This window comes from Pithys albifrons, chromosome 2 (assembly GCF_047495875.1).
Source record: "Pithys albifrons albifrons isolate INPA30051 chromosome 2, PitAlb_v1, whole genome shotgun sequence".
NCBI lineage: Eukaryota > Metazoa > Chordata > Aves > Passeriformes > Thamnophilidae > Pithys > Pithys albifrons.
Genome location: NC_092459.1, coordinates 3,387,654 through 3,413,599, shown reverse-complemented (window position 1 = coordinate 3,413,599; position 25,946 = coordinate 3,387,654). Strand labels below are relative to the sequence as shown.

At 43.2% G+C, this 25,946-nt stretch overlaps 3 protein-coding genes and 1 pseudogene across 3 annotated transcripts; all 4 read left to right on the top strand.

Moving 5' to 3' along the window:
- The first annotated feature begins 6,500 nt into the window (after positions 1 to 6,500).
- On the top strand, positions 6,501 to 7,457 carry LOC139668241 (taste receptor type 2 member 7-like). Its single transcript, XM_071547766.1, has one exon. It carries the CDS (start codon positions 6,501 to 6,503, stop codon positions 7,455 to 7,457), a length of 957 nt encoding a protein of 318 aa, XP_071403867.1.
- Positions 7,458 to 12,513: 5,056 nt separating this feature from the next.
- On the top strand, positions 12,514 to 13,467 carry LOC139668240 (taste receptor type 2 member 2-like). The gene has a single exon (XM_071547764.1). It carries the CDS (start codon positions 12,514 to 12,516, stop codon positions 13,465 to 13,467), a length of 954 nt encoding a protein of 317 aa, XP_071403865.1.
- A 3,126-nt stretch (positions 13,468 to 16,593) lies between these two features.
- On the top strand, positions 16,594 to 17,295 carry LOC139668539 (taste receptor type 2 member 114-like; annotated as a pseudogene).
- Positions 17,296 to 21,003: 3,708 nt separating this feature from the next.
- LOC139668239 (taste receptor type 2 member 123-like) lies at positions 21,004 to 21,957 on the top strand. The gene has a single exon (XM_071547763.1). The coding sequence runs from the start codon at positions 21,004 to 21,006 to the stop codon at positions 21,955 to 21,957; it is 954 nt and encodes a 317-aa protein (XP_071403864.1).
- The last annotated feature ends 3,989 nt before the right edge of the window (positions 21,958 to 25,946 follow it).

Below are 25,946 nucleotides of genomic sequence, written 5' to 3'. Positions count from 1 at the left end.
TGCAGACACTGTACTCTGAAGGCAGACTAACTTCCAAAAACACACTATCACTTGCATGAGGCCAGTATTTCACTTATCCTCTATGCTGGACAAGCTCACCATAGATTTTTGAGATACACAGAAGTCTAGTCCTACATCAGCTGCCTTTTAGCCAAGGAACATAATATGTACAGAGAATCAGTAAACTTATCAAGGCAGGCTGAGCTGTTCTGCAATCACCTGCTGGAGAAAAGATCCAAGAGGATTTAGAATAGCTGCATCCAATGCCTTGCATTGGACAGAGATGTGAAATAACCTTTTTCTGCCAAGGCCCTCATCCACAATTCAGCAGAAGCTAATCATAATTAATGAGGAAAGGAGCTCCTCAGCCAGTTTACTGGGAGCTTTTTAGGGGAGCCCAAGGGTGATGTTAGAGGTAAGTGCTAAAGAGCATCTGCTTTGGCTGTACTTCATTGGCTCATCACAAAGTACCATGTGTTTGAGTTTGCTGAAGTTGCTTTGAACACACTAAGGTAGGTACTGAAAACAAAGAGCTTGAGCCTGTGGTTTTCAATATCAGGCTCTGCAGCACCAACTTGTCAAAAATCGTGGTGTAGTAAGAGAAATGTCGTAGGACACAGTACCCAAAGAAGAGCTGCGGGCAGAAATATCAGTGCTTATAGACCTCTAGGAAGCTCTGGGAAAAGAAGAAAGATTCACACGTGATATAGTGAGAAGATTTTTGTGTTTTTCTAGATCTTCTTCCAAAACACATTTAGCTTAGGAAATAAATCCTTCCAGTCCTGGAAAGTTGAACCTCTGTGTATAAAACCCTTTCAGATTTTGAGAGAACCCTTCATTAAAGAAGAGCCACATCCAAACAACAGAAATATTACAGTAAACTGACTTTTCACTTTTTTTTTTTTACTTGTCTTCCAAAGATCTAAAAATCTAAATTCTAGCTATTCACATCCTTGATAAGTCAAGAGGATGCACATGGGGGTTGTTCCATCCTCCACTGGTATGGAAAACAACCATAGGAAGGAAAGCAGAAGCAGTTGAGGAAAACAGAGCAATGCCAGCATTCACCTCACTGAAGACACCTTTCAAACATCAGATTCCCATCCCAAGTTCATAATCTAAATAGCATCTGCAGTCAGTAGAAGGAGGCAGCTGCTTCTAAGTTTTGTGTCTAAGAAGTTAAGACGCATTGTTTTCTCTGTGGCCTTTTTGCCTCTGCTGGCAATGAACCTTTAGACTGCTGGAGTCAGATGGAATGAATTCTCGGCTCATTCCATACAGGAAAACAAAAGAGAAATTGATATAACCCTCACCCATCTTCTTTTCTAAAGATGATGAAGGTTCCTTCTCCTTCATATGGCTTGAAATCAACGCAGGATTTCAGGCGGAACATTTCAAATGCCTGGAGAATTACTGCTTTGGCATTCAGGTCTGGAAAACATGCATCAGGACGGCACCTTTAACAAGCTGCAGATCACTCCCTCTAGAGACGTAACGTGTGTACACAGACACACGTGTGGGACCAAAAGAAAGATGATTGAAAGGGAAAAAATATTGAGTAAACTGTGTTTTGCTACGTCAGCTGTAAAAGAAAGAAAAATTGTTTTGATATAAAGGAGTTAGTTTATCTTGTTATTAGGGAATTTAAAAATTTTAACATGAGAAAATGAGTTCTGGAAAAGATAGATTTTTTATCAGAGTGACTCCAGTGAAAATAAGGATTGGAGCTAAAATCTGAATTGAGCATCTGCATTACCTAGGTCATCACCCAGAATATAGGGAATGGGGAACTTCCATCTGGAGGTCTCATTTCTTAGGGCATTTCGAGGATCTTTCTGAAAATGGAATTAACAGTTGGTGATGCATCTGCTGTGTGGAGATGAGCTGATTGGTAGCAAAAATACAATTAGGAAAAGTGACAGAAAGTTTTTAATTACTTACAGGGAGCAAGATATCACCCTGAAAGAGATCCACTCCAGCAGCTGGAAAGCAATTTAATGAAAGATAATATAAATGAAACATCAAATGTATTTTATTTCATAAACCATATTGAACCTTCTTATACAAGGTTAATGTCCCTGGGCATTTACAGAACATATATAAGGACCAGCCTCTGTACACTTAAATATAGATAATAATAGAAGTAACAGTAGTTTCTACTCAATATTTACTACTTGGCAATGTCTTCATTTGCTGGTGGCAGAAATCTGGTGGCCACCATTAGCCATGTCTCATTTGATTAACCTCTTGCTTGCTCTCAGGCAGTGACAAGTGTCATGTAGAGAGACAGTGCTCTCTAGAACATAGTAATGTCGAACAATACCTGAGGAGGGATATTGGAAATTTACAGGAAATAGAAAACATGGAGGAAGAAAGTAACAGTGTACTGTGTCTCTCCCCTTTAATTTCTTAACACTTCTATAAAAGCTCAATAAACAGTTTCTTTTCATCTTTGAAAAAATTTCTAAAAATCATATAAAGGTGGGCAGAAAATGCTCTTGGGACTCCAGAGCCCTTCCAATTGGTACAGCTGTTTTTCTGCCTTAACACTGTGGGTCTGTCCAAACTTCAGAAATTAAAGACTTCTGCATCCCTTGTTTACATGACGTTATAGTCCTGGGATAGATTCAGGTGTCATAGCCAGAGGAAGGTGATACGGAGCTCACTTGATTATATTTCTCATTACCATGAGCTACCCAGCATCAGCCTTTTTTCCAATACAGAAAATCCAGCATTTTGCTCACAACTTTTCAGGCCACATGAGAATTGAGACTTGAACCCACCCAAGTTGATGTCTGGAATGTCTTTGAATATCTCACCAGCTTCAGCATCTGCAAGACAGACAAAACATTATGTGTTCAGGTGTGGTGGCACAAAGCAAGCAGTAGAAAACACTTCAAAACTCAAACCAGCTCACACAGCACTTACCAGCTACACTGGTGTCGTGCCCCACCTGTAAGAGAACAAAAACCAAGCAGTGTAAGGTATGAGATGTCTGTGGACTGAGAGGAGCCTGTAGAATTTGGGGTTTACTCAGTCTGTAGAAATCAGATTTTACTTACAGAGACTGGAGAACCATAAACGGAACATAGTAGAAGTGTCAGGCACAGTGGGAAGATGTTGGAGCACATTTTTGCAATGGGAAAAGAAGCTGGTCCTTCTCATCTCTTGCAATATATAGGGAATGCTGCTGAGCTTTCCACAGAGCATCAGCCAACCAGCATCAAGCTTTCTACCTTTGAAACATTATTATAACAGCAAAATTTTCCTTCTGAATGGCACATGATGGCATTGCTGTTATCAACTACCTAAGTCCACTTTGGAGGAAGATTACAAAGAGGAATGTGGCAACTTCCTGTTTTCAGCACAGTTGAAGAAAGACCCACCCAGAATTTCACATAAGTTCTCAATCAGGCCCAGAGTTGCTGACTCCTTCCATTGTGCTTGTTGTCAATCACCATTATGATCTTGAGTGCACAGGAGAAAAGCCACACACTTAGGCAGAATTTCTCCAGGTTTATGGCACTCCAGTGCCTTTAGAATTTGGTCCAGTGACATTTTCAATTAATAAGTAACATCATATTGTAAAGATTAGAGGTACAAAAGATATGATTATGAATGCCCTGACAGTGCTTTCCCACAGCTGATCCTGTCCCGGAACTGAGGTCCTTCGATGCACAGCAGGCCATTCTTTGCCTCTAGAAGTGCTCACACACATCAGTAGATCCTTGGCCTTCCAGCTTGATGTCACTTTCTTTTCTGGTGGGTTTCAGAGATCAAAACCTCTTATTCTGCCCTTTGCTGTCTTCTTCCTCAGAGGATGTGGGGCAGGAAGGGTATATGGGCTAAGTGAGCCAAGGCTCCAAAAATCTCTAGTTCTCCCACAGGTCCTGCATTGTTCTTGTTATCCCTTTGCAAATGTCCTATGTGCCCTAGAGTGCCTCAGTGCCCTTAACATGGGCAATGGAATCCTGCTTCCTCATTTCACACCCAAAGTTACAAGACATGAAAGTCAGCATGTCCACCTCTGTCTTCAGCAATTAGGTGGGAAAAGGCTTGTGCTATTAACACCACCACCCACAGCATAATGCACAGGGCTTGACTAGGAAAAGAAGCAAAAGTGCTTTGGAGGCTCTTCACATACTGCACCAAGCAGTGTTGGTGGGAGACACTGGATGTCACTGTGAAGAAACCTCAAATGCAAGTAGGTTTGGCATTGGAAATGTGCCTGGCCTAGAAAAGAGTCAGTTCTTCAACCTAGGCAACATATTCTCTTCCAAACAAATCAAAACAGGAAGTTATTGGTAAGAGGTCACATTGCAGAGGAAAAAGTATGGAGAACTTTCCTTACTTTGAGAATAAATGCCCCAGAGACAGACCTTTCACATAGCATACATGTGTCTTCAACACTGGTGTCTAATCTGATCAGGACAAACTCCTAGTAAAAGACAGCCATGTCTCAAGATGCATCATCTTTTCACAGGTGAGCAAAGGCAGTCAAAACATGTCACAAAGACCATATTTGCAGATGTGCAGCAGTGGATGTGAAAAATGAACAAAATTTGAAGCAAAATCAGAGCAGTCTGAAAAACACTTCAGTTTTATTCCCTTTAACTTTAAAATGACTCGAGAACCTAAAGAGGACATCTAAAGACGAATAATTCTGAGAGCATTTATTTGTTCTCATATATATAAGGGCTCTCTTTTAGCCCCTTTAGGCTCTGGAAGGGGCTGTAAGGTCTCCCTGGAGCCTTCTCTTCTTCAGGCAGAACAGCCCCAGCTTTCTCAGCCTGTTTCCACAGCAGAGGTGCTCCAGCACTAGTTTCATTTTGCCCTCCCTGGAGGGCAGTGCATGTTCTTTCTTCAGGTGGCTGAAGTTCCTGTAAAGGAGCTGGTGATGGGAAATGCTATTACTCTTCCACTCTGGGTAGCCCCAGCTCAACCAATATAGGAAGGAGAGTAGCAGAAGAGCACAGGAAAGTACAGCAGGTGCCTTATACCCTCATACACTGTTTCGTGTGAAGTGCCCAAAATTGCTGTGCATCAGTATTCCCACACCCAATGGCAGATCTACCCTGGATTCCTAGGCACAGGTACTAAATGGTGTCAGCAAATGTAGATAATACTTTTGTTAATCTGTTTGCACTGGTTTTAACTCCAGTGTAACACAAATAAACTCTGAGACAGAAATGTGGCTCAGGTATTTCTGTCCTTCATACAAGCAAGACTGAAAACAAATGTCTCCTGGGTTGGAAAAACTATCATATCAAAGTTGTACCAACCAAACTGTTGATAAAGAATTACCCATCCAGCTTCTCAAATTTCAGGTAACTCTGGTCCCCTTCATAGGGTTTGAAAGCAACACATGAGACTGAACTTACCAAACACGACCAGGTTAACAACCTCAGCATTCAGATCTGAAACACACAGCAGAGGATAACAACAGCACTTGCTCTCCTTTTAAAGTACTACATATATCAATAAGTCTAGATAGAGATAATGAATAAGTGTGGCTTAAAAAAACCCACCCAACATGTAGAAGTAACATCTCCTTGGATAAAAGAGCAGAAGACTGATAGCAACATTCCCTGAGTGGAGTAATTTTGGCAGAGGACATAAGGAGAGATAGTATCTTTTGTCAGATAAACCAATAGTTTAGACATCTGAGATAGCTGAGAAACACCAGTAGGCTCTTGGACTTCCAGGGCATTGGTTTCTGGGCATTGGCTCAGGTATTGCTGGGAAATTGTACTGCATGTTACAATATAATCTCAAGTATTGTCAAATTTGAGCTTGGGACCAGTAAAAACAGGAGAGATACATATAATTTTAACAGTGATTTCCTATTGGTTTTTCTCAAAAATTATCCAAAACTTAAAATAGTGACTAAAATTAGATGAAAACAAGGATAATGCTCTGAACATTTTTACTAAGAAAATATGTGCATATCCTCTTGGCCAGTACTAAGCTGGGACTGTTAAGAAGATATAAGGAATAAAGGGTAAAGGAGATGAACATGTATGACCTTCAGATTTTGAGTCTCTGACTTCATTACTGACACTGCATTCCCCTGACAGTGCTTTGATGAGCACAACCTCTCCTCTACATGAGCATCACAGGTGACCATGGGCAAAATATCTCAGATCCTGAAGGCTTGACACAGACCAAGTATGGGTCACTCACAAAACCACAACAATGTCCACTGCAGAAAAACATCTCTGCTCTTTGTGCCACACAACACATCCCTCCTCAACCAAAATTCAGATCGTGAAGAGTGACACTGGCACCCAGCACATTTACATTTACATTTACATCCCTGCACCTGCCCTGCTCTCAAGAGCAGTAGCACCAAAATCCTGCCTACCCACACCCCCCCACCCCGCCCCAGCAGCTCTATAAAGCTCCTCTTCCATACTCAGGGAACAGCAGGCATTGATCTGCGTTTGGCATTGGTGCAACAGCCCCCTTGTCCAGCACAGCACTGCTCCCCAGCTCCAACCATGGAAGCTTGTCACTCTCCAGAGCAATCCAATGTCTCTTCATATATTGCCACAATTGTGGCCATCATCACCTTTGAGACGTTGGCTGGCATGTGGATAAATGCTTTCATTGCTTCTATGCTTTGCATGGCTTGGATCAAAAGGAAAACTTTGAACTCTAATGAGAAGATCTTGATGTTACTGGGATGCTCCAGGTTTTGGTATTTGTGCGTTGCATGGATACATTCCTTTCTTTCAGCAACTTATCCGTATTACCTTCATGTTTACCCCACACTTGAACTAGTTGTATCTATGTATGCCTTTCTTAATCATTTCAGCTTGTGGGTTTCAGCCTGTCTTTGTGTCTTTTATTGCATAAAAATTGCCAATTTCAGGAACAGCTTCTTCATCTACCTGAAAGTAAAAATTGACAGGATTGTGCCCTGGCTCTTGCTGGGCTCTGTGGTTTTAGCCTTGGCTGTCTGTACCCTTGCCTATGACATTGCTGAATATCTGCACAGTAAGAAGGGCAATTCCACCTGTCGAGGAAATTTTTTGGAAGAAAGTATCAAAACGGAGGAACATTTGTTCAATGTTTATTTTATCTATGGCTTTGGATATGCTGCTTCATTCACAGCAGTCATCTCTTCTGCCCTTCTCCTTCTCTATTCTCTCTGGAGACACAAACGCAACATGCAGACAAACTCCATGAAGGACCTCAGCATGGATGCCCACATCAAAGCCATAAAAACTATTCTCTCCTTCCTAATAATGTACAGCATCAACTTTATGTGTTTGATCTTGACAATAATTTATTCTGCTGAGAAGAATGAAAATGCTATGACGTTTCTTGTATTTGTGTACCTGTATGCTTTTCCAGGTATTCATTCCCTTGTTTTGATTTTCAGCAATCCCAAACTGGAAAACACACTTCTAAGGATTCTGTCTTCTGTGAAGTGCAAGGTTTGCATGAGGTAGGAACTGTGGCTAGAACCCTTGTGAAAATTTGTTCTTTCCCTGTAGAAACCAAGTAATTTAATCTCTAATGGGACCTTCCAGCCATTGTAGTCTATACAGATGTTCACTCTTTCCCATCTAAGTTAAGCAAGCTTCATTCATATTTACTGAACTAAATTATTGTAAGTTAAATGAATTATTATTGTTGTTTGACTTAGATAAATCTTTGAGTTATATTATTATTATTAAACAGAGTAATTTAACTCTGGTTGTAGTAATAATGCCTCAATTCCTGAGATGGGTGGTGAAGGGATCCATAAGGGCATAATAGTCAGATGATGGGGTGATAGATTATCCAGTAGAGGCCTCTTACTGCTGCCTGAGAGGTGCAGAAGAGGAAGTGATGCTAACACTGCTCTGTTCTGCCTTTGTGTGAGACCCTCTGTAATCAAAACCCTTGCTATCCTTCATTTGCATATAAGATGGTTGGTCTCCACCATTCATGATGGGTTTTGACTACAGTATCACCTCCACTTCTCCCAGAAGTATAAATTTGGCATTTGAAATCCTCCAGGGCAGAGGATGACCATATGACCCCTCTTCACAGACAGGTCAATGGGATTGTTTCACTTTCTCCTGCAAAAGCAGGGATGGCTCTTTGGTAAGATTTGCTCCTCCAGCTGTGTCAGATTGCACTCTGGTGAAACAGAGTTTGTAAGGTTAATTGATGGTAAAGTTAAGCTTAATGTATTATCAATTGTTGTTCTTTTTTTTCTTTAACATATTTAGTGCTAATCCAGTAACTGCATGTAGCAAAGGCAATTCCAAATTTTTATTTCTGCAATAAAATGCACGATTTGTGAATCTGTGATTGTGAAAGTTCTTACTGATTGTGAAGAGATTTACAGGGCCAAATTGGGTATCATCAGAAATTAAACCCAGCCACACCCAGGCCCTTTGAAGACCAGCAGAAATACAAGTGAGTTTATTTTCCACCAAACCATTATGCTTTTAATGTAATACAAAAAATATACAATACTGGTACATGGACTGGTGCAAAAGGACAGTAATAATATTGCAAGCATGCCAAAAACTCTTGGGCTTTTGCTGAATGAAATAGCTAAACTAAACAACAGGTTTATATCTCTGGTCTTTGTTTACATTTTTTTCTGTTGTCCCTCTGTTCTAGTGTAATGTGTGGAGTTGTGTCCCTGTCTGGCAGTGCTTAATAGCAGATGTGTGAACATGTTGATCCCTGTCACTCTCCAGAGGTGGTCACTGACACAAATAGTGATGCAGGAGTGGCCGTGGGGTGCACAGGTGGGTGCAGAGCCCACTTTCCACACTAGCCCTGTGTACACCGGCCCACCCACCCTGAGACAGAGACAGAGACAGAGACAGAGACAGAGACAGAGACAGAGACAGAGACAGAGACAGAGGGAGAGAGGGAGGGAGGGAGAGAGGGAGGGAGGGAGGGAGGGAGGGAGGGAGGGAGGGAGGGAGGGAGGGAGGGAGGGTGAGGAGTCACAGCTGCTTTCGGGACACACCGCAGAACTTTCCTTCCTGGGAACTATCACCCTTCGCTCCCAGGTTTTCCTTCTTTGTTTGGGACAAAGGACAAGGAGAGAGAGATTCCATGTGAGTGCTCACCACTTGTCTCTGCCTTGATGGGAAAAGAGTGAGAATTCACCTCTCAGCCAGCTGAGGTGTGACACTGACTTTGACCATAAATATAACTGCTCCAGAAGGAACCTACCTTTTGTGGGTTGTTCTCTTTTGTTTTTAGTTTTGGTGCTAGGGAAGTAGTTTGCTCTGATCTGCTTACACTTATATCTACATCTACATATATATGTAGATATATAGTAGTTAAGAACAGTTATCCTTCTTATATCCATTTTCTAATTAAAGTTCCTTTTTCTTAAATTTAATAAGGAGTGATGTGATTATTGTGGAGGAATCCTCTCCTCTGTTTTTCAGTAAACATTTTGTTTTTTCCCTCAAACTCAGACAACACTCCATGATCCTCTCCTGTGTCCAAGGCATTTATAGGAATTTATTTTTATCTTTAACTGTAGTGGCCAAATTGTGTCCTCTTTGGGCTTTGGCCCTTCCAATCTTCTCCTTCTGAGATCTGGCATCATCCTTACAGTCCTCCCAAGTTACCTGACACTCCTTCCAGAGTTGAGAGATTCTTTTTTTTGCCCTAAGTTCCAGCCTAAAATAAAGAGGAGGGGGTTTCATGGTGGGGGGAAACCAGTTTGGTCCCACCCTTAAATCTCTTCTCATTCCCAGCAGATAAGTTTTGAGGCCTCATTGACTCATGCTGATTTTTAATATTTTCCTCCCTATAGTTTGACTGCAACCTGGAGAAGAAAGTCCTCAGTTCCCTTCAATGTCCCCACCAATCCCATTACAATGCCCTTCAACTAAAATTACAGCATTACCTATGGTAAAATTAAGGTGGATATCAGTGCCCATGGAGCATGAAAACGAAAAACAGTTAAAACATTTTCACTGAGATTTATAACTCCCAGACAACTGGATGACAGATGACAATAAATCCCAACTGACCTTTGCTGAGCAGAGCCCCTGCTCTGCAAGAGCATCATAAGTGGCCAAGGGATGGCAGAACCAAGATCCTATTATTGTGAGTTAAATACATTATTATTCTCATCAAATTTAGATAATTCTAGGAAATAAATTGTTGTAAATAGCAAAGACTTTTAGACTTGCACACATGGGCTGGAAGCAAAAGGGCAATAACTGTAGTACAAACCTGCCACAAAGGCTTTGGCATCCATTGATTGTGAGAACTGAGCTAAAGCACCAGTTTGTTTCAACATTGGTCTACATGTCTTTTTGGTGTGCCTGTCTTCATGTGTGATATGATGAGATGTCTCTGTCAGTGGTTTATAACTGTGTAATATTAGGATCTGTATCACTGTGTGCAGTAGTTGATCCCTGTCACTCTCCAGAGCAGTCACTGACACACAAACAGCGATGCAGGAATGGCCATGGGGTGCACAGGTGGGTGCAGAGCCCACTTTCCACGCCAGCCCTGGGTGTCCTCTCTGGACCATTTACTGCATGAACACGATTGTCCTGCTCTGTGTGACTGTTCTCCTGGTCTACTTTTACTTGTTTGTGTACAAGCTGCAGTGTGGAATCTCATCCTGCTTTCATCCCACAGTGACCCACAGGCAGATGGACAGGGTGCTCAGCCAGAGTGCTGGTGAGTGGGATCCATGGGGGTCTCATTTAGACAAGGTCAAAGCTGCCCCATGCCAGGGAAAGCCTGATCCAGGCAATCCAATGGACAAAGTACAGGACACACCTCAGCCCACCAGCGATGGTCATGGCTCCTCTGGGAAAATGTATTTAAGGGAAGAAATATGGCCCAGCAGTGAGGAGTGAAGAATAATGTTAGAAACAGTCCTGCAGCGAACAGGGCCAGGGAAGGACAGGGAGGGATTGCTCCATGTGCTGGTGAAGACATTCCCTTGCAGCCCATGGAGAGGACCATGGTGAGGCAGCTGAGCCCCTGCAGCACACACAAGTCCTTGGGGGAGCTGAGATGACCCCACAGCACACTTGGGTGTATCCTGAAGTACTGCAGCCCATAGGACAGACCCATGCTGGGGCAGGAGAAAAGCTTGTGAGGCAAAAACCAGTGGAGACAGCTGTTTATGGTCTGACTGCAAACCCCACTGTCTGTTCCCCTGCATTGCTGTAGGGGAGGAGGTAGAGAATCTGGCAATGAAGGAGAGAGGCTGAGCCTTGAATGAATGGGAGGTGGAGGTACCAGGTTCCAGTTTAGTCTTTGTTCCTCCTCACTCTACTATCTTTTCAAGTGGCAATAAATTCAAGTCATTTTTTCCAGTTGAACTCTGTTTTGTCCATGACAGTAACTGGTGAGTCATCTCTCTGCACTTATATCAACCCATGAGTTTTGCTCCCTCATTTTCCACCAATGTACAAGGGCCATCACAAAAACATGCAAACAGGAGCATGTGATATGAATATTCACAGAACACAGTGATGGTAGTTCTCTCCCCCAGAAAAAAAAGGCATCATTATTCTGGAGGGAAATTACTGGTGGTTCATTTCTGGTAGCCATAGAGCCATTTGCTGGGATTTCAAGTTTTCCTTCTTACACCAAAACATCAGCGGCGATCACCCTGGTACCTGTGGTGCTGAAGTGTAAGGTCTAATGTGCAAGGTCCTGTACTAATTAGAGTCCAAGTGCACTCGATGCCCTACATAGCTTAACACACTTTTCATGTTGAAAAACTCACAGTTTTCAGGATAGAAATTTGTAAGCTTCAGGGTATTGAGTTGAGGGAGGAACCCAGCATGGTCCCGTCCCCAAAACATCTCATAGTGCCAGCAGATGAGATTGGAGCCCTTGCACAGGGACCCATGATGATTTCTACCCTGTTCCTGCATGAGTTTTATCTCAACCACAGAAGAAAAAACATTCAGCTGTCCTATCAGTGCCTCTCCACCTACACCACTATGTGGTTCCTCACTTAAGACATTTCCATGGGGAAATCTAGAAAAGATTTAAATGCCTGTCAGGAGTCAAAAGGAACACCAGTTTTCCAGCATCTCAGCTGAACTTTGCAGCTCCAAGAGTCTGGGATGAAAGAGTGCACTCCCTGACTGTGTTCTGTTGAGAGAACACTCTGCTCAGCAAGAGTGTCATTGATGGCCAAGGGACAGACGAACCTGGACCATGAAGCCTGACAGGGACCAAACATGAGTCACTTACACAATCAGAGCACTCTCCACTGCAGAAAAACATCTCTGCTCTTTATGCCATCTAATAAACCCCCCTGAACCAAAATTCAAATAGTGAAGAGTAACAGCAACAACAGGTAACAGAATACCCAGCACATTTACATCCCTGCACCTGCCCTGCTCTCAACAACAGCAGCACCAACATCCCCCCCACCAGCAGCTCTATAAAGCTCCTCTTGCCATTTGTGGCACTCAGGGAACAGCAGCCACTGACCTGTGTTTGGCATTGGTGCAACAGCCCCCTTGTCCAGCACAGCACTGCTCCCCAGCTGCGACCATGGAAGGCTGTCATTCTGCAGACATATCCAATGTCACCTCATACGATGCCATGACAGTGGCCATCGTCACCTTTGAGGCATTTGGTGGCATGTGGATAAACGCTTTGATTGTTTCTGTGATTTGCGTGGTCTGGATCAAAAACAAAACCTTGAACTCTATTGAGAAGATCTTGCTCTTTCTGGGATTCTCCAGGTTCTGGTATTTGTGCCTTGCATGGGTAAATTACTTTCTTTCAGTAATTTATCCCAATTACATTTATTTTCACCCAATATTTCCACTAGTTCAGAGTACTCAGAGCTTTTTTATTTGTTCCGACTTCTGGTTTTCTGCCTGTCTTTGTGTCTTTTATTGTATAAAAATTGCCAATTTCAGGAACAGCTTTCTCATCTACCTGAAAGAAAAAATAGACAGGATGGTGCCGTGGCTCCTGTTGGGATCAGAGCTTTTCTCCTTGATGATTGGAATTCTTGACTATGAACTCCTTGATAAAGGGCTCAGGAACAAAGCCACTTTGACCTGCCATGGAATTATTTGGAAAGCAAATATAAGAATAGAGGAAAACTTTTTCCAAATTTATTTTATCACTGCCTTTCTCTTTGCCACTTCATTCACAGCAGTCATCCTCTCAGCCCTTCTCCTTCTCTTTTCTCTCTGGAGACACAAACACAACATGCAGACAAACTCCATGAAGGACGTCAGCATGGATGCCCACATCAAAGCCATGAAATCTACTCTCTCCTTCTTAGTAATGTACAGCATCAACTTTATATCTTTGATTTTGGGTCTTGTTTATTCAATGAAAAATGAAAATGACATGATGTTTCCAATTTTCTTAATTCAATATGCTTTTCCAAGTCTGCATTCCCTTATTCTGATTTTCAGCAATCCTAAACTGAAGAAGATACTGCTAAGGATTCTGCCCTGTGTGAACTGCAAGAATTGCATCAAGTAGGAACTGTAGCAAGACCTGAAGGCCTTGCAAAATGTTGATATTTCTCTATAGAATACAAGTCAATTAATTTCTAATGCAACTCTCCAGCCAATGGAGATGATACAGATGTTCATCTCTGAGGTTAAGAATATGTAATTGAAATTCTTTGTAGTAATGTTATTAATAGTTAAATAAACTATTATTCTCATTTAGTTTTGATATTTCTTGGAGCTAAATTGTTGTAAATAGGAAAGACTTTTAGACCTTGTACATATAGGCTGGATGAAAAAGGGCAATAACAGTACTGCAAACCTGTCACAAATACTTTGGCATTCATTGATTGTAAGAACTGAACTAAAACACCAGTTTGTTTCAGTTTTGGTTTACATATCTCTGTGATGTGTCTGTCTTCCAGTGTGATATGAAGAGATGTCTTGGTTGGTGGTTTATAACTCTGTAAAATTAGGATCTGTATCACTGTGTGCAGTAGTTGATAAGTAATATGTGAACATGTTGATCCCTGTCACTCTGCAGAAGTGGTCACTGACACACAAACAGCGATGCAGGAATGGCCATGGGGTGCACAGGTGGGTGCAGAGCCCACTTTCTATGCCAGCCCTGGGTGTCCTCTCTGGACCATTTACTGCATGGATACGATTGTCCTGCTCTGTGTGAATGCTCTCCTGGTCTACTTTTACTTGTTTGTGTACAAGCTGCAGTGTGGAATCTTGTCCTGCTTTCATCCCACAGTGACCCACATGCAAATGGACAGGGTGCTCGGGCCAGGTGCTGGTGAGTGGGATCGTGGGGGTCTAAGTTGGACAACGTCAAGGCTGCCCCATGGAGAAGACCATGGTGAGGCAGCTGCACACCTGCAGTCCACAAAAGTCCATAGAGCAACTGAGATCTACCTTTGGCCCATGGAAACCCCCACAGTACACTAGAGTGTATCCTGAAGAACTGCAGCCCATGGCACAGACCCACACTGGAGCAGGAGAAGAGCTTGTGAGAAAGAAGGAGTGGAGACAGCTGGTTGTGGTCTGGCTGCAAACCCCATTTTATGTTCCCATGTGTTGCTATAGGGGAGGAGGTAGAGAATCTGGGAATGAAAGAGAGAGGCTGAGCCTGGGATGAATTGGAGGTGCAGGCAGCATGTTCCTGTTTAGTCTGTATTTCTCCTCACTCTGCTCCCTTTTCAAGTGGCAATAAATTCAATTAATTTTTTCCAAATTGAGTCTGTTTTATCTATGACAGTAATTGGTGAGTCATTTCTCTGCATTTATATCAACCCATGAATTTTCCTTCACTATTTTTCCATCAGGTTTCAGGACCAAAATTCATTTGTAAGGTTGATGGTGTTCAGGTGAGGGAGGAATCCAGCATGGTCTCATCCCTAAAATGTTTCATACTGCCAGCAGATGAGTCCTTACACAGGGAGTTGTGATGATTTCAATGCTTTTCCTGCAAAAATTTTAACTGAACCCCAGAAGAAAAAACATTCAACTGCCCTGTCAGTGCCCTAGCATCCACACCACTATGAGGTTCCTGAATTAATCTTAAGAAATTACAACAGGGAAATCTAATAGAGATTTTAATGCCTGTCAAGAATCAAAAGGAACATCAGTTTTCCAGCATCTCAGCTGAACTTCGCAGCTCCAAGACTCTGGGATGAAAGAGTAATGTGACTGTCCTGACTGTGGTCTTGCTGTGCAAGAGTGTCATCGGTGGCCAAGGGATCTAAGCACTCAGTTCGTAAAACCTGGCAGGGATCAAACATGGGTCACTTACTCAATTACAACAACCTGCCCACTGCAGAAAAACATCTTTGCTCTTTGTGTCACCCAACATAGCACTCCTAAACCAAAATTCAAATAGTGAACAGAGACAGTGAAATCACGTAAGGGAATACCCAGCACATTTGCATCCCTGCATCTGCCCTGCTCTCCAGAGCAGCGGCACCAAAGTTCCCCCCCTCCCCCCCCACCAGCAGCTCTATAAAGCTCCTCTTGCCATAAGTGACACTCAGGGAACAGCAGCCGCTGACCTGCGTTTGGCATTGGTGCAACAGCCCCCTTGTCCAGCACAGCACTGCACCACAGCTCCAACCATGGAAGCTTGTCACTCTCAAAAGCAACCCAGTGACACCTCATATGGTGCCACAGCTGTGGCCATCATAACTGTCCTGGGTTGAGCTGGCAAAACGCCAACTGTCCAAGACAGAGTGAAAAGGGTTCCTCCTCAAACAGCTCAACTCGTACCTGCTGTGAATGTGGCCACTGCAAGGAGAAGCCTTACAGCCAAAGCAAGCTGTTTTCCTCTCCTGCCTCACCTCAGCAGAGAGCAAACCCCAAGCGTGAGTCACATGGTGAACTGTCATCCTTCCTGTGTGACCAGGGGAAAGGCATGAGAAGGTGGGACAGTGCATCTACTTCTGTGCTTGAAGTCCAGGTATGGAAATCAAAACGTAAGAAAGCTGGTATAAAGCTGTCTACATGTTGAAGCAGAGATCCCAGAACAGAGCCAAGAACAGCAATTAAGCCCCCCTGCCTCCAGTCGAGAGGAGAAGGAGAACGATCAAGTCTACTGGACATTGCTGAAACAGAAAACTAGCCAAGACTGTACCTCTACACTGACTTGTAGATGACAGTCAGTGCCCCTCTGAGGGTGGCTGGACTGATAAAAGATGATTTTTTGAAGCACAGAGAGGCCCATGTGGGCTGTTGGTGTGTGGCTGAAACTGCTGCTTAAGTAGAATCTGTAAAGATTCATCATGTGGATGATCATGTGCCCAAAGGCCGAGCTAATGAAGGAACATCACACTTGGACTGGCATAAGGGAGAGCTGTTCCTGGCTCAATGGGCCCAGGATGCCTCAGGCCACCTGTAGGTGGATGAGGCCGAGGGGTGGATTTAACCATGGACATTATTTCCCAGGTTATCCACTATTGTGAAACCCCTGAGAAGGGGATAGTGACCCCAGTGTGGGGATGGAGACCCTAATGAGGGTATGGTGACCTCCAGGCATTTGGTGGCATGTGGATAAACACTTTCATTGTTACTGGGCGTTGCATGGCTTCAGTCAAAAAAATAAAACCTTGAACTCTAATGAGATCTTGCTCTTATTAGGATGCTCCAGGTTTAATATTTGTGCATTAGATGGGTATATTCCTTTCTTTCAATAACTTATCTCAATTATCTTCATGTTCATCCCATAATCCAGTTAGTTCTTTCAGTTATTCAAAAGTTATTGTCATTGTTCTGACTTTTTGGTTTTTGCATGTCTTTGTGGGTTTTATTGTATAAAAATTGCCGATTTAAGGAACAGCTTCTTCACCTACCTGAATGTAAAAATTGACAGGATTATGCCCTGGCTCTTGTTGGGGTCATTGCTTTTCTCCCTGGTTGCAGGAGTCCCTGCCTATGATATTACTGATAAACCACACAGTGACCATTTGATGGCTGAACAAATTTGTGGAGAGTGAAATTAAGGAGAGATGAACATTTTCTGCCTGTTTATTTTATCATTGGGTTTGTGTTTGCCACTACATTCCTGGCAGTCATCTTTTCTGCCCTTCTCCTTCTCTTTTCTCTCTGGAGACACAAACGCAACATGCAGACAAACTCCATGAAGGCCCTGAGCACAGATGCCCACATCAAAGCCATGAAACCTATTCTCTCCTTCTTAGTAATGTACAACATCAACTTTAGATCTTTGTCTGTGACAATGATTTATTCAACAGAGGAGGAAAAGCCCATGATGCCTCTTATTTATGCATGCCTGTTTGCTTTTCCAGGCGTTCATTCCCTTATTCTGACTTTCAGAAAGCCCAGTCTGAAAACACACTGCTAATGCCTTTGACTTGTGTGAAATGCAAGGTTGCATGACCTCGGAACTGTAAGAAAAGCTGGAGCCTTGCAAAATGTTTATAGAAAACAAGTCAGTTAATCTCAAATGCAACTCTCCTGGCAGTGTAGGTGACAGAGATGTTCACTCTTCCCCATTTAATTTAAGAAAACTGCATCCGAATTCTTTGAACTGCAGCAACAGGGCCAGGGAAGGAAGGGGAATGGTTGCTCCAGGTAGCAGAGACATTCCCCTGGACCCCCTAGAGAGGACCATGGTGAGGCAGCTGAGTCCTTGCATCCCACAGAGGTCCCTGGTGGAGTTAAGACCTACCTGCAATCCCTGGATGACCCCACAGCTCAGTAGTTGTGGTGGGTGTATCCTGAAGGATTGCAGTGCATGGAGACATCACCATGGACCCCGCTTATCCTGAAAGGCTGCAGCCCATGGGACAGACCCACACTGGAGCAGAAGAGCATCAGGAGGAAGGAGTGGAAGAGAAAACTTGTTAGGAACTTACAGCTACACCTATTCCCAGTCCATATGCACTGATGCAGGGAAGGAGGTGAAATCTTGGAGTGAGGAGTGAAGCTGATCCTCGGTTGAAGAGGAGGGTTGGATGAAAGGGGGTCTAGATTTGTCTTTTTTCCTCATCATCCCACTCTAGTTTCAACAGGCAATAGATTAAATTTTTTTCTGCAATTCAAGTCTGTTTTCTCTATGACAGTACCAGGTGAGTGGTCTCCCTGTCTTTATCTCAACTCATGAGCTTTTCCAACCTATCTTCCACCCTGATGAGTGTATGGGTGAGAGGGAAGGAGTGGCTGGGTGGGGGTCTGGCAGGTGCCCAAGGTCAACTGTCCCCAGCACGTCCTCTAAACATGAGATAGTTCCAGTATGAACAGAACAGAACCTGAATTGGTCATTTCTGTCTCCAGAAATGTCACTCAGGTCTGCAGGCACATCTTAAGAACCTCATCTGCACACATATCCCCACAAAAAGGCCTTCAAAGGACAGGCACCACCACACCTCCCTTCCCTCCCACCTGGTGCTCATGCACTTCAACCTTTGAAATGACAGTTCAAACTGATTTCACAAGAAGACCCCGGAAGAACCGTCTTATTCCCCACATCCCATGCAACATCATCCCTCACAGCCCCACATACCACAAGGCTCAGCAAGCAAAACCAGCATCTGGCAGATGTCACCACACTAAACAAGGCAGTCCCAGCAAACCACACTGCAGATACCTTCTGCCAGCTCCATGGAAGCCTTGAGAACATGACACCCAGCACAGCACCACTGCCCTGTGCACCAGCCCCACTCAGCTGGACCTGCAGGGGACATGTTATCCCCCAGCACAGCCCACATGGAGAGATGCAGTGATGTGCCCAGCCCAGGGAAGCTGACACACAGGAGATGTCAGAGGTCAGTGGAAGGGGCTGCCCAGACCTGGCACTCCATGGAAAACTGCTTTGGGTCACATTCCAAGCTTTTGTGACTGATTAGTGAAACAGTTAACAACGGTTTTGCCATGGAAAATATTACTGAGCAGAGGGACAGCTAACAAGTAGTTGCACAGCAGAAACAAGGGCCTTAACATAACAAAACTCAACAGTAAAATAAATAAAAGCAGCCTGGAGAACTGGACAAAATCAGGTTGTACTTAATGCAATTAACACAAGTCTATTGTTTAGGTTGGAAGGGACCTTAAGCATCATCTAGTTCCAAATCACCCATCATGGCGGGATAAGAGGGTCAGGAAATTTCCCTCCACAACAACTGTTTCTCAGGGCATTTCTCTCCAGCTCTTAATGACATCAACATACTTCTTTTAGTGGTGCATGCTCAATCTACTCTTGTTGATGTCAGTTCACATGAACAGCAATTACCAATAAGAAAACATCACTTTGATAAATACTCTTTCATTTCCTCTTCAGACCCTCTGCTTTTCAAATAATTTATATTCTCCTCATCTATCTATCTATCTATCTATCTATCTATCTATCTATCTATCTATCTGCCTATCTATCTATCTATCTATCTCTATCTCTATCTCTATCTCTATATATCTATATCTATATCTATATCTATAGAGAGAGGAAGCAGAAATCAAAAACAATAAGAAAAATGTAAGAAACCCAAACCTTGACCCTACACCATGTTTTCGGTTCTGTCAACAAACACACAGAAAACTCAAACTAGAACATAAAGCACAGAATAGGCCATGGGAAGAAACAAAAATTCTCTCAAGCAAATGCTCTGCCCTACACCAACATCATCAACTGTGAAAGAAGCAATATTTTTACATAATTGAGGCCAAACCAAGATAATGACCTGTGGTAGTTTTGGCTTTAGCCAGCATAGGTCCCCATTTAGGCCTCAGTTTTTAGCAGGCCTCAAAGGATGTGACACAGATTAGAGGGGACAGGTATCATCTGACTTAAGCAGCCAAAGAGGTATTTCATATCATCTGACATCATCAGGAAGTGTCGGGGAGTATAATAAGCAAAGAGGGGGGAGTTTCTCTCTCTTTCAGTCCAGGCTTTTGACCAGGAGGGTTCCTGCTCCCTGACTGCTGATATCAGGCCCTGCTGTCCATCCGTGCGATTGTTTACTCAGGGAGGTGAACATTTTCCTGTTAATTTCTCCTTCCCTTTTGCTGGGAGGTTTCCTTTGGGGACGAGTTTTGGTTGGTTTGGAATTTTGCTTATTAGCTGGGGCGACCTCGGTGATGGTGTTGTTGTTTCCTTTCACTGTGTGTTATTTCATATTCTGTGTTAAGTTCTCCTCTTTTCCGTATAAATATAAAAACCTCACTGTGTTCAAAGCCTCATTTCTGCTCTTTTCCCTCACTCTCCTTCTCTGGGACTGGACTTTTTGACTGGCTACCAGGCAGTTGGCATCTTGCCACCTCAAACTATAACATGACCCCAACGCTATCAGGAGAGAAATACATTTATAACCTTGATAGGATTTCAGGGCAGGGGAAGGCCAGCATGGTCCCAAGCCTAAACTTTTCACATTGCCAGCAGATGAGATGTGAAGCCTTCCACAAAGATTTGTGCCAATTTTTGCCCTTTTCCTCTATATGTTTCATCTTGAACTTTGGGTAAAGAAGGTCCTGAATTTTCTTCAATGGCCTTCCCCATCCAGCAATGTGGCGCCTTACTTTATCTTACCATGGGGAAAACTAGCAGGGACTTCAATGCCTGACAAGGATAAATGAACTCTAGTAACAGAATCTCAGTTAAAATTTGCAGGTCCTGAAAACTGAGATAAAAGTGACATCCCTGACTGTGCTCTGCTGCGATAATAAGTAGCTCAGAAAGAGCATCACGGATGGCCAAAGGACAGAAGAACCAAGATCCTGAACCCTAACAGGGACCAAACATGGGTCACTTAGACAATCACAACACTCTCCTCTGCAGGAAAACATCTCTGCTCTTTGTGTCACTCAACACAGCCCTCCTGAACAAAAATTCAAATACTCAACAGAGACACTGACACCAGGTAACAGAATACCCAGCACATTTACATCCCTGCACCTGCCCTGCTCTCAACAGCAGTGGCACCAAAATCCTCCCCACCAGCAGCTCTATAAAGCTCCTCTTGCCATTTGTGACACTCAGGGAACAGCAGCCACTGACCTGTGTTTGGCATTGGTGCAACAGCCCCCTTGTCCAGCACAGCACTGCTCCCCAGCACCGACCATGGAAGCCTGTGACTCTCCAGAGCAATCAAATGTCACCTTCTATGGTGCCACAGCTGTGGCCATCTTTGCTCCCCAGGCATTTGCTGGCATGTGGATAAATGCTTTCATTGTTTCTGTGATTTGCAATGCTTGGGTCAAAAAGAAAGCCTTGAACTCTAATGAGAAGATCTTGTTGTCACTGGGATGCTCCAGGTTCTGGTATTTGGGTATTGCATGGCTGTATTACTTAGTTGTAACAATTCATCCCTATTGCTTTTATGTCTCTCCTTTACTTGAGTTACTTTCAGCTGTTGATGGTGCTTTTCAGTGCTTGAACACGTGGTTTTCTGCCTGTCTTTGTGTCTTCTATTGTATAAAAATTGCCAATTTCAGAAACAGATTCTTCAACTACCTGAAAGTAAAAATTGACAGGATTGTGCCCTGGCTATTGTCAGGTTCACTGCCTTTAGCCTTGGTTTTTGGAATCGCTGTCTACAACACCACTGATAAAACACAGTGTGAGAACTTCAATTTCACCAGTCACGGAAATTATTTCATACAGATTATCACAATGGATGAACATTTTTCCCCTGCTTTTTTTATCATTGTGTTTGTGTATGTCACTGCACTTATGGCAGTCATGTTTTCTGCCCTTCTCCTTCTCTTGTCTCTCTGGAGACACAAACGCAACATGCAGACAAACTCCATGAAGGACCTCAGCATGGATGCCCACATCAAAGCCATGAAATGTATTCTCTCCTTCCTAGTAATGTACATCATCAATTTCATTATTATGATCTTGGCTCTGATTTATTCAATGAAGAACCAGATTCACATGACCTTTCCTATTTCTGTAGTTATGTATGCTTTTCAAGGTGTTGATTCCCTAATTCTGATATTCATTAATCCCAAACTGGAAAAGACATTGCTAAGGATTCTACCCTGTGTGAAATGCAGGATTTGCATGAGGTAGGAAGTGTAAGGAAAGCTGGAGCCTTGCAAAATGTTGATATTTCTTTATAGGTAACAAGTGCTTTAATCTTTAGGGCAACTCTCCTGGCAGTGTAGATGATACAGATGTTCTCTCTTTACCAATGAAGTAAAGACTTTAGCATTCAAACACTTTGAAGGAAATGAGTGTAATAAATTCCAATTAGTATTTCATTTAGGTAATTCTTTAAACAAAATTATCAAAATATAGCCAATTATTTTATACCTCAAACATGGCGTGGATGCAAAATGGCAATAACAATACTGCAAAACTGCCACAAATATTTTGGTATTGAATGAATTGAACCAAAGGTTTATCACTCTTTTGGTTTACATTTCTTTCTGCTGTGGCTCTACTCTTTGTAACATTATCAGCTGTGTCACTGTCTGTCCCACAGTGTAGGTGGGATGGGTACACATTGAGAGGCTGAAGCCTATGGACAGCCCACTCTGGAGATGGAAAATCCTGAAGGACAGCAGCCTGTGGGTGGGATCCACATCTGAGCAGTGGAAGAGTAAGAGGAGGAAGGAGTGGAAGAGAAAACTCATCATGAACTGACTTCAAACCCCATTCCCCACCCTGCTGTACAGCTGTAGAGGAGGGGGAAGAGAAACCAAGACTGCAGGACTGAATTTTGGATTGTAAAGAAGAAGGGGGGAAGGGAAGGGGGTCTGAAGTTTGTGCTTCTTCCTGGTCACCCTACCTGTTTTTATAGGCAATAAATTAAATTGTTTTCCTGATTTGAGTCTGTTTTCTCCATGACAGTACCTGGCAAGTCATCTCCCTGGCTTTAGCCCAATCTATGAGCTTTTCCCTGTTATGGGTTCACCTAGGTGGGCCTAGATTTGGGCCCTGAAGTCTGGACTAGGCCGAAGCTGTCAGCTGACTTGAGCTGGGCTGAGCTAACAGCTGACCTCTTCTAGCCAGTAATTTTGTATTCCATACCACATTATGACATCATCTCCAGGGAAGGAGGAACCAGTGTGGGAGTGGTTAAGGCAGTCGCTTCTCAGCCCTCCTCTGGGGAGGACGCACGATGCTGTCCCAGGGGGGATGGAGAGGACCAGGCCCACCACTGGCTCACAGGGTACCTCAGGAAAGTAAAATGTGTTGTTCTGGGTCTCTCCTTTCTGCTTGGGTTTGTCTCCCTGGGGAATAAGCTTCTTCTTAAGTAATGTGTAGTTAGGACAGTAGAATTTGTGTGTTTGTTAAGAAGTTGACGTGGGGAACTTGTTGTTGTAGACTTGTGTGAGTGTATATTTGTACTCTCTTCTAATTGTCTCTTTCTTTCTGTGAAAAATATATGTAGATTTAGTATAAATGCAGTTTGAAGTGTTTTTTTCTTTCCCCTCTCTTTTCCTCCCTTTCCCTGGTGTTAGGAGGGAGGCTTTTCTCTCTGTGCTTGGGGGGGTTGGCAGTTGCTTATCTCAAACCAAGACATTCCCTCATGTTTTCCAGCCCTCCCCTGTAGTGGAATGAGAGTGAAGGAGCAGATGGTAAGGTTGGCAGCTGCCTCTGGTTAACTGTCATGAAATAGTTCCAGCAAGAACAGAGCAGAACCTGAATTGGTCATTTCTGTCATTGTCTCAGGCATAGAGTGGCACCTTGCCTCCCACCAGTTGTCAAGGGTGTGTTTTTCATGCTTTTCAGCAGGTTTTCTTTTGGCTCTTGTCCTCCCAGAGGGAGAATGTATGCCATGTGTGCAGCCCAAACATCAGAGGTTTCTTGAAGCTCTGCAGAATTCAGGTGTATCCACATTGATCTCCAGAGCATCATGTCAAGGGTAGCATCAGCCCAGCTGGACATGGATTCTGTCTATAAGGGACTTTTGAGCTTTCACCCTGCTGCCTTTTGACAACAACCTTTAATGCACCTCCATGAGCAGAAGGCTTCTCTGACTCCTTTTCCCACAGAAAAGCCATTGCGAGTATATTCCATAGTAACATTGTTCTCAGCCAAAAAAATTTGTGTTTGTCTCAAGCTCTTCTCCCTTGTGTTCCCACTCTTCTTCTCTGGTCTAAGTAGACTCCTTTCAATCCACCTGTCCTGTAGTAGTCTCTGCTCTCCACCTCTGCTCTGGAGAGAAAACAAGAGTGAGCACAGCACAGTCACACCTCCATTCATGAGGCCCAACAACAGGGTCAGGGATTTTGTCTCAGTCTGGCTAAAACTCTGCTGCCGCCAACACCTGAGGAAACCCTACCATGCACCCCAAATTGTGCAGCACCAACCTCTCCTCAAGAGACCCTCCTGGCCCCAGCACTGCCAGGATCTGGAAATGAAAACACCGAGGGTAAGTCTTGTCCAAGAGAAGGCAAACACTTGCCTCCTACTGCAGGGCTCTGATTTGGTAGGCACTCAGGACTTCTGCAGCTCTGTCAGAAATAGTTGCAAATATCAGTCTCATAAATATAGAAATACATATATGAATAAATATATATATACACTTTATATATATGTGTGTGTGTGTACATATATACATGTGTGTATATAGATATAGTGTCTTGGTTTGAGCTGGGAAAACACCAACTGTCCAAGACAGAGTGAAAAGGGAAAAAGGGGGAGAGGGAAAAAAAACCCTCTAAACCAGGTTTATGCTGAAACTAACTACATGTATTTATACAGAAAAGAGAATCTTGAGAGAAAACTACAATATAACACACACACACAAGTTATATATATATATAACAAGATATAACCTCCCACTCCCCAGTTAATACAAAGCCCATTACTCTAGATTCATAAGCACTCTAAAAGACACCCTGCAAGAAAGAGAAAGTATAACAACAAAGTATTTCTACTTCCCTGAACTTAAACAAAAGGCAAGTAGCAGCAGCAGCAGGAGCAAGGCCTACTCCAAGACAGGAGCTGCAAGACGTTCTCTTCCTAGTGCAGCCATGATGGAACTGACCAAGCCACACCCACACACTGGATATTACCCCTTTTGAGATGATGTAGTATGGTATGGAATACAATAATATTGGCTAGAAGTCAGCTGTTAGCAAGCCCAGATCAGCTGAAGTCAGCTGACAATCCCAGGCCTGGTTTGAACTTTAAAGTCTAAATTTAGGCCTACTTTGCTAACCCATAACAATATAGATATCCTTAAAAAGAAGCATTAATTTTTTCCTATTTATGAAGTGTAAAACCAGGAGATATTAATAGGATTCTAAGACTCATTTACTATTAGGTTTTAATCCTAAATTCTTCAAAATTTTAAGGAGTGACCAAAATTAATTTTAAAAAATTAAAAAAGAAGGAGGACGCTCTCAACATTTTTATTTGTAAAGTATCTTTATTTCCTCCCTGCTTCTATTGCGTTGCAGCTGTTAATAAGAGATAAGGCAGGAAGAGTGCAGTAAATCAACATGCAGGTTCCTGAGATCAAGTTTACCTGCCTTCATCATCTGGAGACCTCCACCAGGTTCACTGATACCAGTTTGCCAGCAGGAACAAGGGCACACAAAACAAGAGCAGCATGCAGAGCTGGGGGGAAAAATCAGCCTATATGTAATGCAAGTAACACAGGGACTCCATAAGGAAGTCTTATTTCCTCAGGCTTTCAGCTGGGATACAGTGGGCAATGGGAAATTTCCCTCAGTGGGAGCTGTTTCTCACACCACTCCTCTCCAGCTCTTAGTGACATCAACATGCTTGTGCGTTGCCCTTGATATACAGGGGTGATGGCTTTGGCCAGAACTTAGGCAACCAACAGCCTAAGAAATGAGCTAACCAAGGCTAATCATCTGGGATGCCCCATGTCATAAAATGAGAAAGAAAGGGATTCTGAAGAGGGAAGAGGTTCAGCCTGAACCAAGCAATTCAGTCTCTCTGTGATGTCTCTCCAGTCCCAACACAGCTGTGTGTCCATCCAGGTGCAGAAACACAGGGTTCTGTTTCCATTTGAGATGCAAAAGGGCATCCAAAATATGCACATGGGATGGTAAATAGAGAGACTGTGAGACTCTTTC

Coding starts and splice junctions, on each gene's coding strand:
- LOC139668241 (XM_071547766.1), top strand. CDS start 6,501: ATGGAAGCTTGTCACTCTCCAGAGCAATCCAATGTCTCTTCATATATT.
- LOC139668239 (XM_071547763.1), top strand. CDS start 21,004: ATGGAAGCCTGTGACTCTCCAGAGCAATCAAATGTCACCTTCTATGGT.
- LOC139668240 (XM_071547764.1), top strand. CDS start 12,514: ATGGAAGGCTGTCATTCTGCAGACATATCCAATGTCACCTCATACGAT.